This window comes from Macaca thibetana, chromosome 1 (genome assembly GCF_024542745.1).
Source record: "Macaca thibetana thibetana isolate TM-01 chromosome 1, ASM2454274v1, whole genome shotgun sequence".
Classification (NCBI taxonomy): Eukaryota; Metazoa; Chordata; class Mammalia; order Primates; family Cercopithecidae; genus Macaca; species Macaca thibetana.
The window spans coordinates 85,216,418-85,232,573 of record NC_065578.1 but is presented as its reverse complement, the minus strand read 5'-3'; the positions used below and the strand labels follow the sequence as shown (position 1 = coordinate 85,232,573).

At 36.7% G+C, this 16,156-nt stretch overlaps 1 protein-coding gene across 4 annotated transcripts in view; it reads left to right on the top strand.

The window, feature by feature from the left end:
- The window catches only part of COL24A1 (collagen type XXIV alpha 1 chain), a 392,042-nt gene that overhangs the window by 160,364 nt on the left and 215,522 nt on the right, over nt 1-16,156 (top strand). For all 4 annotated transcript variants that reach the window (XR_007721823.1, XM_050772561.1, XM_050772480.1 and 1 more), the window contains exon 21: nt 2,798-2,851. Coding sequence is in view for 3 of the 4 variants with exons in the window: in XM_050772561.1 (XP_050628518.1) it covers nt 2,798-2,851 (54 nt within the window). In the remaining variant the exon portion in view is untranslated. The remainder of the gene's footprint in view (nt 1-2,797; nt 2,852-16,156) is intronic.

Sequence of the window (16,156 nt, the reverse complement as noted above, 5' to 3'; positions counted from 1 at the left end):
TAGGCTGCATGCTTCTTGTGAGAGTCTTAATGCCTGATGATCTGAAGCAGAACAGTTTCATCCTGAAACTATCCTCCACACCCCAATGTTATGGAAAAACTGTCTTCCATGAAACTGGTGCCAAAAAGGTTGGGGACCGCTGTGATAGCGTGTTCCAGGCTTATCTGGAGGATGGACAGGGTTTATTAATTTATCCGTGCAGATGCTATGAATAAATGCTCTAAATTGACTGAAAACCAGTACTGAGGGGCTAAAACTAGCCATGAAACATGTACTTTCTTTAAAAAAAAAAAAAAGAAGAAAAGAAAAACAAATCAGTCATTCAACAGCAGCAACAACAACAAAGCATTTTTTAAGCACTTACTGTGTATCAGGCGTTGTATTGGTTGCAGAGAATATGGAAGTGAATAACATAAAACTGCACTCAAAGAGTTTACAATCTGATTAGGAAAACAAAACAAGCTAAAACACTACATTAAGGGACCTTTTTAGGCCCCAGGATGGTGTGAGAGTTCATAGAAGCAACCTAATTCAAGGTATGGAAGTCAAATAAAAGTTTGTAATGAAAATATTATTCAGTCTTCTAGTTCAAACATAAGTGTTCTAGGTGAGGAAACTTAAGGGAACATTATTCAAGGTGGGGGAAACAGTATATACAAAAACCCAGAAGTGAAAGAGAGTGTATATTATGAGAATATGAAAATTGTTCAGTGACTGAAGTGCTGGGTGGAAGAGGGTAAAGAAGAGAGATAAATAGAGACCACCGAATCACGAGCAACCCCGTGAACTGTGTATTAAAGAATTTGGATTCTATTCTGAGGCCAATAACAAAGAGGCATGCTCAGATTCCATAGAATGATCAGTCTGACTATAGAGTGAAGATGCATTTTACAGGGGATAGGAACATGAATAAGTAACAGGAAAACAGAGAAAGTGACTTGCCCTAGGGTTGTGGAGGGAAGTTTGTAGAAAAGTGGCTCAGACCGACAGCGAATTAGGAGATGTAATGCATGGGGCTTAGTAAATGATTGGAAGGTGGTGGTGGTGATGGTGGTGGTGGAGAGGGAAAAATAAGTATTCAGACTATATCAAAAATATGAAAATATTCAAAGCATATGATTTTTGGCTTAGAAACTGGTGGATTACCTCAAGGTGACATTCACTCAAATAGTGAACAGAGGATGAGGGAGGAACATAATGGAGAAGGTAATAAGTTCAATTTTAGACTAGCTAGTGTTACAGCAGGAACTAGAAGTGTCTTGATTCAAGTCCACAAGAAATCCCCCCCCCCAAAAAAAAAAACACACTAACAAAGGGTGTGTTCTAGAGAAAGGGTGTAAAATTATCAGGAAAAGAATCTAGGTTTTAAAAAATTGCCTTATATACAAATAATAGCATAGGTGAGCCTGACTTTCTTTGATTAGTAAAGCAATCAACAAGTTTCTATTAAACATATCTGTATTAAACTATTCCAGAACATTCAGAAATCTGATCTTGTGATTATCTTTCTGTTGCCACTGCTTTTTCTTTTGTCAGAAATGTCCCCAAATTATATTTTTCCTCACAGAACCCAAGCTTTAAATCTGAGTTGAGGCATTCATGTCCTAATCCAGACTGGATACATTGGTATCCAGTCTTCTTATTATATCTTATGTCTTCTTATTAGTTTTTCTTTCCAGAATGAATATCCCAGAAACAACCTTGCTGTTCCATCTTACTTCATATTTTTTATTCCCGTTACAACTTATCCCTTCACTGAACTACCTTTTCTTGTGGATGTTCACATTTTAATTTCAGCTTTATTTACTTTTAAAGATGCTGATTCTTATACTTTTACTTTTTTCCTTCACTAATGTCAGTGGAAAGTAACCTATGACAAAATCAATAAAATGAAAACACAGTTACTAGCTTATTACAATTATTGAATCATAATTTGACGAATCACACTCTATTTCAGCAAGAATTTTAATCTGATACTTTTAAAGCAACATTGTAGGCCTTTTTCCAGCACAGATTGTATTTAACACTGTAATCCATTTCTTTTTGTTTTGTTTCTCATTTCTTGAGCCAAGTATTTTAGACTGCTAATATAATTTCCAAAAAAGTAAAATCATTATTCTCATGCAAATTTAAAGTAAACACAGGTCAAAAATTTTATTCAACTTATTAATTAATGATGGAACCTGTAAGATAATGGTTCGTAGAGCCTTTGAGGACTTCAGTATTTATAGACAATTAAATATGGGGATGTTAGAATAAGATAGTTTAGTTAGATACAAAACTGATTAATCCTGTATATTAAGCCATAATTTTGGGTGCTGGGTTTTTTTTTTTTTTTTTTTTTTTTTTTATCAGAGAGAAGTTGTTTGCATCTCTACCTAACAAAATCTATACATTAATGTGTAGTTAGTAAACAATGAGTCCAACAAAGTACGTTCACCTAATCTTTGGTAGCCCTATATCCCATATGATGTTGAAAGAATATGTCATATACCTTTTTGCCTTATTTCCACATTGTGGATAATTTTGGACTAAGACTTCTACTCTCTTTAACTGAACTAGAGGGCCTCAGGATTGTTTGTGAATAACTGATGAAGTAAATTCTATTTTAGTATACTTTGTAAGTTTTATATTCCAGTGTTAAACAACTGCCTAACTTAATCTTCAATATTGAATTTTTGAGGAGTATAAATTGCTTTAACTGGGTATGGGGGAATAGCAAAGAGAATTTTATATGATAAATGGATTTAAAGTAATTTTCTGCAGAATAAACTCTCTACATTTTTATATTCTCTAGGGTTTTCCAGGAGATATTGGGATTCCTGGACAAAACGGCCCTGAAGGACCAAAGGTAAAATTAAGAAGAAGAAGAAGAGAGAGACTAAATAATTATGGTTATCTAGAGATCCTGATTCTCAATAAATGGGAAAATATTTTAGAAATATCAGAACATTTCTGGATATTTTTAAGCTATCTCAGGTACATTTAATAAACTTTAGGTTTCAGATAGTTGCAAATGATTTTTCTAATTTGGTATGAACTGAGATTAAGGGTGACAATATTTGCAAAATCACCCAGAAGGGTTTTTTTGGAAGAGATTGGGGAAAAAACTCTAAAAAGCCATAGCGTATAAATGGCTGAATATAAATAAATGGATGAGAATTTCCTGACCACTAAAACCCTTTAGGGACATAAGATATCCACTCATTAAAATAAAAGAAAGCCTATGGTGTCCATGAACCTTTACATAGCACAAAATACCTGAAGAAACCTAAGCATTTTCAACTTACAAGTGAAACCACAATTATTAGCTTGTTACCATTATTAAAACTCATCTTGAAGACTCACATACTAATTTATTATTTCAACAATGCTTTTAATCTAACCATTTTAAAGCAACATTCTAGACCTTTTCCCAGCACAGATTTTGTTTAACACTATGGTATATACACAAATTTACTGTTTTGTGTGTATACTAGGAAATATCCTTAGCAAAATTTTAAATACCACAATTTGCCATGCAAGCTGATGTGGAATGGGCATTGTAAGCAAATAAAGCATTATGAATTCACATGTAAGGATGAAATAGCCTGAAGTTGGGAGAACTGGCAAGTTGTGAAATGTAGCTGCTATGGAGGTATCAATGGGAGCAGAGAGAGACAAAATGACAGGAGATGAAGCTGGAAAGGATCTTGATAATAGCCATATTTGTTAGTGTTCTTAATGTTGAGCAGCACAGTACTCTAGTAAATGCTTTATAGACATTATCTCATTTATAGTTATTATGTCATTTAATTTTGGCAACAGCATTATGAGGTAGTTATTCCTATTTTACAGATGATTAAGCTATTCACTCAGTCACATAACTTTAAGCTACATAGCCAGAATTCTAACCCAGATATGATTCCAAAGTCTGAGCTTTTATACCCTTAGCTTTGATATTAACTTAAATAGAGCATTCAGTACCATGCTGAAGAGTTTCTACTTTATCAGACGGGCATCATGAAGTAATCAAATATATTTGAGTAGTGAAGTATCTTCGATGGTTATATTTTTAAAAGATACCTCTTATGCCAGTTTGGAGGATGGTTTCAAGAGGGGAGAAACTGAAGACAGGGAAAGTAGGCAATAAATAATAAAGATTTGAAACAGGACATTCATTCAGCAGATATTGGCTGCCTCTCATGGCAGCCATTGTGCTAGACCATAAGGCTACAAAGATTCCTATTTTCAAGAAAAAAAAAAGAGTCCTGTTCCCTGTTTTCAAGAAACTTAAATCTAGAGAAAGATATTCAGGAAAACCTTAATAATAATCATAATGAATAATATATAATCAGCAATACTGTGAAAGCACAGGGTCAGGGAAGTCAAATTATGTTTTGCAGGGAAGATAGCACTTGAGCCTACATGAGTGAGTAGGAATTTGTGAAGCAGACAAGTGGGATGGATGGCATTCAGGAAAAAGAAACTTGTGAAAAGATGGAGGTGCTATATTTGGAAAATATTTATAATAGAAGTTATTTGTTGTTGATCTGAATTTCAAATTTAACTGAGCATCCTGTAGTTTATCAGGCAACCCCACCTGCCACCTACAAACTTATACCTATATGCAGGGATCTTTTCCCCTTCCTTTCTGTCTCCATAGAAGTATTCACTCACCTCTTCAAGTTCCACATATGTTTTGCATCACATCCTCTCCTGACTCTTCAATGACCTCATGCCATCTATTATCACCTTTATCCCAATTTCTCCTTTGATAGAAATTTCCCCTTTACCCTTAAAATCATTCTCACTGCCAATCTTGTAGTTAGGCACCCTTTATTTTTCGCCAGGATAGTGTAGTAGTCCTCCAGTAGTTGTTCTTCCTGCCTCTAATCTGGCATTTCTTCCTATCTACCTTCAAGCTGCAGATGGAATAATCTTTTAAAGTATAGATCTCATCATGTCACTCTTTTGCATAAATCCTTCGTGACCTCCACAACTCCCATGTTAAGGCTCGTACTTTTTTTACTCTTTATACAACGTTCTTTATGATAAAACCCTCTCTCTATAATTGTATAGTTATACAGTCATATCCACCATCACTCTTCCAAAAGCATCACTTTAGCCAAACTATTTAGAGTGCCAAACCATGCCCTGCTTACGCAAATCTCACAGCTTCTTACATGCCATTCTTTTTGTCTGGATATATATATTCCTGTGCCCTTCTTCATCTAGCTAATACCTACACATCACATGTAACATGTCCAGGAAGCTTTTTCTGTTCCTCCCAAATCTAATTGAGATATGCTTTTCCTATATTGCTGAAAAAAAATCTATCAAGCACTTATCTTTATGTATTATAACTTCTGATGTGCTTATCTGTCTATTAGACTGTAACCTTTTTGAGAGAAAAGATTAATTGATTTTATATACGTCATAAAAACTAGAATAATATGGATAGCACATATAAATAACTCAGTGAATAGTGGTTGAATGGATGATTAGTTGAATGACTTTAGTTAAAAGCTGTTTTGGAAATAAAAACAAAACAACTAGGTAACTGATTAACATAAAGTGATGGAAGAAAGAGAAGTCAAAGATAAAGCAGTCTTTGACTTGGGTTGCTGATGTCATTGAACTTAAATAGGCGACCCAGGAAGAGGAACAGTTTTGGAGGATGGGGATGATAAGAAATTTGATTCTGGTTATATTTAGTTTGAGGTACCCATTTGACATCTGGAGGTAGAAATAATTAATAGTTCATAGTAAACCAGGCTGAAAAGCAGAAATAGAAGCATGAAGGAAGTTGAGAGAGACAAATAGTGTAGAGAATGGAGTTGAGGATTTTTCCTGCCAACTTTAGCCCTTCACCTGGTACATAAATAGGAACTTGAACTTTATACATCATATAAATACATTTATTTATCCTGTCATTCAATAACTTATTTATTCAAGCATTATTGAGTTTCTTCTGTGTTAGATCAAGTAATAAATGTGGGATTATAAAGATTTCTAAACTCTCTTCCTTCCTCCAGATGAGGTTATAATTTAGTGGGAGAGATAAAAAATAATAAGAAGAAAAAATATAAGAAGTTCCATATAAAAGAGTTAGTGAAGTGCTCTGAGAGCCTAGATAATTGAACAATAGTGTCTCTCCTGGGAAATTGGAAAATACGTACTTCAGGTGGAAGTAATAATAGAACTTAACGTTTTTTTTTTTTTAATTTATTTATTATTATTATTATTTTCTTTCTTTTTTTTTTTTTTTTTTTGAGACGGAGTCTCGCTCTGTCGCCCAGGCTGGAGTGCAGTGGCGCGATCCCGGCTCACTGCAAGCTCCGCCTCCCGGGTTCCCGCCATTCTCCTGCCTCAGCCTCCTGAGTAGCTGGGACTACAGGCGCCCGCCACCGCGCCCGGCTAATTTTTTGTATTTTTAGTAGAGACGGGGTTTCACTGTGGTCTCGATCTCCTGACCTTGTGATCCGCCCGCCTCGGCCTCCCAAAGTGCTGGGATTACAGGCTTGAGCCACCGCGCCCGGCCTATTTATTATTATTATACTTTAAGTTGTAGGGTACATGTGCATAACATGCAGGTTTGTTACATATGTATACTTGTGCCATGTTGGTGTGCTGCACCCATCAACTCGTCATTTACATCAGGTATAACTCCCAATGCAATCCCTCCCCTCTCCCCCCTCCCCATGATAGGCCCCGGTGTGTGATGTTCCCTTTCCCGAGTCCAAGTGATCTCATTGTTCAGTTCCCACCTACGAGTGAGAACATGCGGTGTTTGGTTTTCTGTTCTTGTGATAGTTTGCTAAGAATGATGGTTTCCAGCTGCATCCATGTCCCTACAAAGGACACAAACTCATCCTTTTTGATGGCTGCATAGTATTCCATGGTGTATATGTGCCACATTTTCTTAATCCAATCTGTCACTGATGGACATTTGGGTTGATTCCAAGTCTTTGCTATTGTGAATAGTGCTGCAATAAACATACGTCTGCATGTGTCTTTATAGCAGCATAATTTATAATCCTTTGGGTATATACCCAGTAATGGGATGGCTGGGTCATATGGTACATCTAGTTCTAGATCCTTGAGGAATCGCCATACTGTTTTCCATAATGGTTGAACTAGTTTACAATCCCACCAACAGTGTAAAAGTGTTCCTATTTCTCCACATCCTCTTTAAGTGTGCATATCATACTAGGTGAAGAACCAGAGAACTTTCAAAATTCTCTTCAGTTTGGGAATTTTGTTTCTCTTGAAGTTTAAGTGTCAGAGAACTGAAGAAAGCCAAATGACCTATTTAATTTTCTTTTGTAACGGTGATCTTTAGAACTTTCTTCTCACTACTTCTTTTAGTCTTAAAATTAGAATGTCAAAACTGGGGCAAAAGACTTGAAGGCTAGACATTTTAATGAACAACAATGGTAGTAATTACTACCCACTGGAAATTCAACCAATATCTAGGTTTATTCAATAAACATGAGTTCATAGAGTCATTAGTACCAACATCATGAGACTAATTGATGTTATACACATCACTGAATTTTAAAAGAATATCCTGGGATGATTTTATCAAAAGAACAGGAAAATTATAATATAATTTTCTGTTCTGTAGATTGAGGAGGATCTGGTTTTGTCTATCTTCTTGGTCCTTCTCATTTTCCTTGAAATTGTTTCTAGAAACAGAGGGAAAAAACAACCAAACATACTGACCCTGTTAACATGATGTGTTTCTTTAGCTGGGTGTACTGTATCGTAAAAGCAAACATCTTGAAACTTCTTTCATTTTTATATACATGTCTTGTTTGGAAAATGGGAATGATAAAAATTGCTAAAGCTCTGTTGAGGCTTTACAATGTGGTCATCAAGAAAATCATGTGCACTGTATTTGAAATACATAGTTACCCTATTTGCAAACAATTTGGGCTCTTTCCAGAGCAATTTGGCACAGCAATAAAGAAGGCTTTTATTTTCTGTTCATTTTCTGCCAGTTCACTAAAAACCTCAAAGTAGGAATGGAAACTTGTGTTAATTATAGTTCTACTGATTGTGGATTTATATGTGTCTGTATATTTGTATTAAGCTACAGAACATACATCAGTAAGCCTTTTTGAGAGCTACACAATTTGGGAATCTGCTTTCAAGAATCCCATATCATTAGCAAAACCAGATCCTTTGCTGCTTACTGCAGAAGGTAAGAGTAGCAAATAAATATTGTCTATTCTCCAGTAAGCAGAGGAATAATTTGTTGCTATAAAGGTTTGTGTTTTTACTTTGGCTATGGAATTAGGGATACTAAAAGAGGCTGTTATTGTCTCTTGCATAGCAGACCTGATAAGTTTTTATAGAAAGCTTACTATTTGGATTATGTTGCATAATATGTGGAAATAGTTCTTGCACTGAATTATTAAAATATGTCATGTATTTATCTGTAGAGAGGTAAGCTAACTTGGTAAGAGGGAGGTGTGTAACTCTACACAGTTTTCTAAGATTACTTTGACCCAGGCCTGAAGGTTTACATTCTATATAGGCTATACCAAGATTTTATACACAGATTTCTTATATAAGACATTTATTCTCCAGGTAGAATTTAGTCAGCTAAGAAATATTTATTGAGATTGTACAATGGGCAGGGTACTGTGTTTAAGCAGTGACTCAGAAACAAAATTAAAACATGGTCTTCTTTTTGTTAGGAACTTGTAATTCTCTGGAAACATGAGTCCTTCAAAAGTGAAAAGGTAAAAAGCACAATAACTAGGCAACATATGATAAATGAGTAGGAAGAAGTTCAGAGGAGAGGATAATCTGTATGGTCATTTTTCTGAGAAAATAGAGAAGTTGGGATTTTAGTCAGATTGGTTGGATTAGGCCAAGTAGAGCCGAGGAATGAGAGATTCTGTGCAAGAGGTGCAAAATGAACACTGGAATGGAGAGCAGAAGTAAACCTACCTGACTTTAAAAAAAAAAAAAGGGGGGGGGTAGGAAGCAGATTGTGACAGATCTTAAATAGAAAATTAAAGGGTTTAAATAACAACAAGCATATAACATGAATTACACCCCCTTAGTAAATTTGTTTTACTAATTTGTTTATGGTATTATAACACTTAAAATGTGTGCACACTGTTGTACAACAGATCTGTAGACATTTTTCATTTTACAGACTGAAATTCTACACTTATTGAACAGCAGCTTCCCATTGTCCTTCTCCCCACAGCCACTGGCAATTAGCATCCTACTTTTTGCTTCTATGAGTTTAGCTACTTTACATAGTGCATATAGGTAGAATTATGCATTTGTTCTTTTATGACTGGCTTATTTGACTTATTTCACGTAATGTCATTAAGGCTCATCCATCTTGTAACATATGACAGGATTTCCTTCCTTTTATGGCTGAATAATATTCCATTGTTTGTATATACCACGTTTTCTTTACTCATTCATCTGTCAATGAACATTTGGGTTGTTGACACCTCTTGGCTATTGTGAATAAAGCTGCAATGAACACAGCAGTGCAAATATCCTGTTTATATCGACAAGATATAAATATGCAGTTTTTATCCTGTTTACATTGATGTAAACAGGATATTTGCACTCCTGTGAGATCCTGTTTTCAATTTTTTTGATGAATACTCCAAAGTCCTTTCTCCAATTTTTAGCCCAGTACTTTGGTTTTTGCTATTGAGTTATAGGAGTGTTTTACAGATTTTGAATATTAACCCCATATCAGATACATGATTTGAAAATATTGCTTTCCATTACATAGGTTGATGTTTCACTCTATTTTTTTCTCTAACTGTGCAGAAGCTTTTTAGTTTAATTAAGTCCCATCTATTTATTTTTCTTTTTGTTGCATTTGCTTTTGGGTTTTTGGTCATGACTTCCTTGCGTAAGCCAATGTCTAGAAGATTTTTTTCCAGTGTTATCTTCTAGAATATTATGGTTTCAGGTCTTAGATTTAAGTCTTTGATCCATCTTGAGGTGATTTTTTGTGTAAGGTGAGAAATGAGGATCCAGCTTTATTCTTTCACATGTGGCTTGCGGTTATCCCAGCATCATTTGTTGAATAGGGTGTCCTTTTTTTCCCCACTTTATGTTTTTGTTTGCTTTGTTAAAGATTAGTTAGCTGAAAATATTTGGCTTCATTTCTGGGTTCTTTTTTCTAGCCCATTGGTCTACATGCCTAATTTTATACCAGTACCATGCTGGTTTGGTAACTACAACCTTGTAGTATAGTTTGAACTCAGGTAATGTGATGCTCCAGATTTGTTCTTTTTGCTTAGTCTTGCTTTGGCTATTCTGGGTCTTTTTTGATTCCAAATGAATTTAGTATTGTGTTTTCTAATTCTATGGAGAATGATGATGGTATTTTGATGGGAATTGCATTGAATTTGTAGATCGCTTTTGGCCGTATGATCATTTTCACAGTATTTATTCTGCCCATTCATGAGCATGGGATATGTTTCCATTTGTTTGTGTCATCTATGATTTATTTCAGCAGTGTTTTGTAGTTTTTCTTGTAGAGGTCTTTTACCTTCTTGGTTAGGTATGTTTCTTTCTTTTTTCTTTTTTTCTTTTTTTTTTTTTTTTTTTGTGAGACGGAGTTTCACTCTGTCACCCAGGCTGGAGTGCAGTGGTGCAATCTTGGCTCACTGCAAGCTCCGCCTCCTGGGTTCAGGCCATTCTCCTGCCTCAGCCTTCTGAGTAGCTGGGACTACAGGCACCGGCCACCATGCCTGGCTAATTTTTTTTGTATTTTTAGTAGAGATGGGGTTTCACCGTGTTAGCCAGTATGATCTCCATCTCCTGGCCTCATGATCCACCCACCTTGGCCTTCCAAAGTGCTGGGATTACAGGAATGAGCCACCGCGCCTGGCCTTGGTTAGGTATATTTCTAAGTTGGGTTTTTTTGGCTTTTTTTTTTTTTTTTTTTTGTAGCTATTGTAAAAGGGGTTGAGTTCTGGATTTTTATTCTCAGCTTGGTCGTTGTTGGTGTATAGCAGTGCTACTGATTTGTCTACATTGATTTTGTATCCTGAAACTTTACTGAATCTATTTATCAGAGCTAGGAGCTTTTGAGTGAGACTTTAGGGTTTTATAGGTATATGATTATATCATCAGCAAACAGCAATGGTTTGACTTCCTCTTTACTGATTTAAATGCCCTTTATTTCTTTCTCTTGTCTGATTGCTCTGTCTAGGACTACCAGTACAATGTTGAATAGCAGTGGTGAAAGTCGGCATCCTTGTCTTGTTCCAGTTCTCAGTGGGAATGCTTTTAACTCTTCCCCATTCAGCATAATGCTCACTGTGGGTTTGTCATAGATGGCTTTTATTACCTTGAGATATGTTTCTTCTATGCCAATTTTGCTGAGGGTTTTAATCATAAAAGGATGCTGAATTTTGTCAAATGCTTTTCCTACAACTATTGAAATGATCATATAATTTTTGTTTTTAATTCTGTTTATGTGATGTATCACATTTATTGACTTGCATATGTTAAACCATCCCTGCATTTCTGGTATGAAACCCACTTGATCATTGTGTATTATATTTTTGATAAGCTGTTAGATTTGGTTAGCTAGTATTTTGTTGAGGATTTTTGCATCTATGTTCATCAGAGATATTGTTCTGTAGTTTTTCTTTTTTATTATGTCCTTTCCTGGTTTTGGTATGAAGGTGATACTGGCTTCATAGAACGATTTAGGGAGGATCCCCTCTTTCTCTGTCTTTTGGAATAGTGTCAATAGGATTGGTACCAATTCTTCTTTGAATGTCTGATAGAATTCAGCTGTGAATCTCTCTGGTCCTGTACTTTTTTTTGTTGGCAGTTTTTAAATTACCATTTCTATCTTTCTGTTTGTTATTGGTCTGTTCAGAGTTTCTGTTTCTTCCTGGTTTAATCTAGGAGGGTTGTATACTTCCAGAAATTTATACATCTCCTCTACATACTCTAGTTTGTGTGCATAAAGGTGTTCATAGTAGGTTGAATGATCTTTTGTGTTTCTGTAGTATCAGTTGTAATATCTCCCGTTTCATTTCTATTGACCTTACTTGGATCTTCTCACTACTTTTCTTTGTTAATCCCAGTAATTACCTATCAATTTGACTTATCCTTCAAATAACCAGCTTTTTGTTTCATTTATCTTTGTATTTTTTGTTTCAATTTAATTTAGTTCTGCTCTGATCTTTATTATTTCTTTTATTCTGCTGGGTTTGGGTTTGATTTTTTCTTGTTTCTCTACTTCCTTGAGGTGTGACCTTAAATTGTCTATTTGTACTTTTCCAGACTTTTTGATGTAGGCATTTATTGCTCTGAACTTTCCTCTTGCTACTGCTTTTGCTGTATCCCAGCGGTTTTCATAGGTTGTGTCACTATTATTGTTCAGTTCAAATAAATTTTTAATTTCCATCGTGATTTCATTGTTGACCCAGAGATCATTCAGGAGCAGATGATTTAATTTTCATGTATTTGTATGGTTTTGAGGGTTCCTTTTGGAGTTAATTTCCAGTTTTATTCTACTGTGGTCTGAGAGTATATGTGACATAATTTCTATTTTCTTAAATTTATTGAGACTTGTTTTGTAGCCTCTCATATGATCTATCTTGGAGAATGTTCTATATGCTGATGAAAAGAATGTCTATCTGCAGTTGTTGGGTAGAATGTTTTGTAAACATCTTTTAAGTTCATTTGTTCTAGGGCATACATGAAGTCTACAATTTCTTTGTTGACTTTCTGTCTTGATGACCCGCCTAGTGCTGTCAGTAAAGTATTGACGTCCTCCACTATTATTGTGTTGCCATCTACCTCATTTCTTAGGTCTAGTAATAATTGTTTTATAAATTTGGAAGCTCCAGTGTTAGGTACATATATATTTAGGATTATGACATTTTCCTGTTGGACTGATCCTTTTATTGTTATATAATGTCCCTCTTTGTCTTTTTTTAACTGTTATTGATTTAAAGTCTGTTTTGTCTGATATAAGAATAGCTATTCCTGCTCACTTTTGGTTTCCATTTGCATGACATACCTTTTTCCACCCTTTTACCTTAAGTTTATCTGAGTCCTTTTGTGTTAGGTGAGCCTCTTGAAGACAGCAGATATTTAATTGATGGATTTTTTTTTAATTCTGCCATAAGTGGAGCATTTAGGCTGTTTACATTCAATGTTAATATTGAGATGTGAGGTACCATTTTATTCCTCATGTTAGCTGTTGCCTGAATACCCTGTGGCTTTGTGTGTGTGTGTTGTTGTTGTTTTGTAGGTCTTGTGAGATTTATGCTTTAAGAAGGTTCTATTTTGGTGTATTTTAAGGCTTGTTTCAAGATTTAGAACTCATTTTAGCAGTTCTTGTAGTACTGACTTGGTAGTGGCGAATGCTCTTCACATGTTTGTCTGAAAACGACTTTACCTCTTTCGTTTATGAAGCTTAATTTTTCTGGATTCAGAATTCTTGATTGGTAATTATTTTGTTCGAGGAGGCTAAAGATAGGACCCCAGTCCCTTCTGGCTTGTAGGGTTTCTGCTGAGAAATCTGCTATAAATCTGATATGTTTTCCTTTATAGGCTACCTGATGCTTTTGCCTCACAACTCTTATGATTCTTTCCTTCATCTTGACTTTAGAGAACCTGATGACTATGTGCCTAGGTGGTGATCTTTTTGTGATGAATTTCCCAGGTGTTCTTTGATCTTATTATATTTGGATGTCTCTATCTCTAGCAAGGCCATGGAGGTTTTCCTGGATTATTCCCTAACATAAGTTTTCCGAAGTTTTAGATTTCTCTTCTGCCTCAGGAACACCCATTATTCTTAGGTTTGGCATTTAACATCATCCCAAAATTTGTGAAGGCTTTGTTCTTTTTTGTTGTTCTTGTTTTTTTCTTTGTCTTTGTCTGATTTAGTTAATTAGGAAGCCTTGTGTTTGAGCTCTGAAGTTCTTTCTTCTACCTGTCCTAATCTATTGTTGATACTTTCCAGTGCATTTTGTATTTCTCTGAGTTTGTCTTTCATTTCCAGAAGTTGTGATTATATTTTTATGATATCTGTTTCGCTGGAGAATTTCTCATCTATAGCCTGTATTGTTTGTTTTTTTAAACTTCTTCAAGTTGGTTTTCACCTTTCTCTGGTATCTCCTTGAGTAGCTTAATAATCAATCCTCTGAATTCTTTATCTGGCAATCAGAGATTTCTTCTTGGTTTGGATACATTGCTGGGGAGCTAGTGTGGTCTTTGGGGGTGTAATAGAACCTTATTTTGTCATATTACCAGAATTACTTTTCTAGTTCCTCTCATTTGTATAGACTGTTTCAGTGGAAAGATCTGGAACTCAAGGACTGCTGTTCAGATTAATTTGTCCCACAGGGTGATCCCTTGATGTGGTGCTCTCCCACTTCTTCTAGGAATGGGACTTCTTGAGAGCGGGACTGCAGTGATTGTTATTGCTCTTCTCGGTCTGGCCACACAACAGGGCTACCAGGCTCCAGGCTGGTGCTGGAGATTGTCTGCAAAGTGCCCTGTGATGTGATCCATCTTCAAGTCTCTCAGCTGTCGATACCAGCACCTACTCTGGTGGAGGTGGCAGGGGAGTGAAGTAGACTGTGAGAGTCCTTGGTTGTAGATATGTTTCGGTGCTGACTTTCTCAAATGCTGGTTATGCTAGCAGTGAAGTTGTCATGTGGACAGACTCAGGACCTCTGGTTAGCCAGGATGTTGCAGTCAGTGAAATTAGCTATTGTTTTCTCCTTCATTGGAGTAGGGTTATTTTGTCATGAGTTGCCATAATATCCTGAGTTGGTTGGCCTCCAGTCAGGAGGTATTGCTTTCAAGAGAGCACCAGCTGCAGTAGTAGAAGGAGGATATAAGCTTACCCTAAGTTGGCCAGAATAAGTATTTGGGTTTCTCAGGTGATGCGCAAGGCCATAAAGCTCCTAAGGATTTATGTCTTTTGTAATTGGCTGCTAAGGTGGGTAGAGAAGTACCATCAGGTGGGAACAGGGTTAGGCCAGTCTGAGCTCAGACTCTCCTTGGGCAGAGATTGCCGCACTCCTGTGGGGGAGGGGTATGGTTCTTGGGCCAATGGGGTTATGTGCCAGAGGGCATTTTGTTCCATAATACCCTCTGTCATCAAGGAAGTAGGGGAAAACTGGTAGCATTAGGTCTTACCCAGCTCCCATGCAGTTGGTGAGGCCGGTTTTGCCCCTGACAATGTGCCCCACTAGCAGCACTGAGTTTGTCTCCAGGTAGCCTGTGCTCAGCTTTCAGACCTTGCCCCAGGCTATAAGCTTCCCTGCTGAGAAAGCAAGCAAGGCTTTCAGGCCTCCCCCTCCCTGCCTTCAAACACTGTTGGGCTTGGCTCCTGCGCTACTCTCTGCAACAGTTCCCGTTCACCCCCAGATTCTGCTCAAGAGAGCTTGCTTCAGTCAAAATTATTACAAAATTCAGTTGGAACATCACATACCGGGGCCTATCATGGGGAGGGGGGCGGGGGAGGGATTGCATTGGGAGTTATACCTGATGTAAATGACGAGTTGATGGGTGCTGACGAGTTGATGGGTGCAGCACACCAATATGGCACAAGTATACATATGTAACAAACCTGCACATTATGCACATGTACCCTAGAACTTAAAGTATGATAATAATAAATAAAATAAAACAAAAAAAAAAACAAAGTTCAGTTGGAATCTTTTTTCAGCCTGTGATCCCTCCCAGATTCTGCTGGCTGCCTTCCCTGAGGGCCCTAGTGAGATATAGTCAGGGATGGATTCCCTTGGCTTGACCTGGAGAATGGGAGCGCCTACAATGCTCCTCCTGCTGCTGCTTCTACTTTTATATTTCACGCTAAATCAGTTTCAGCTCTAGGTAAGGTTAAATCCTTCTCCTGTAATCCGGATTTTCAGGGTCCCCAATGGGGATGTGTTTCCGGAGGCAGGTGTTTCCCCTCACACACTTTGGGAACTCATGGTTTTTTTGCCTGCCTCACAGAATTTGTAGCAGTGTGCCACTTCTGTCAAAGGATCTATGAAATCCTTAAGTTTTCCTGGGAATTTACTGTAGTGGTTCTTAGAACAAAAGTCCGTGATGTGAGTCTCCATACACTGTTCTGTCTGTCCAAGTGGAAGTCCCTTCCCTACTACCATTCCCAGCCTCTGTTAACCACCTTTCA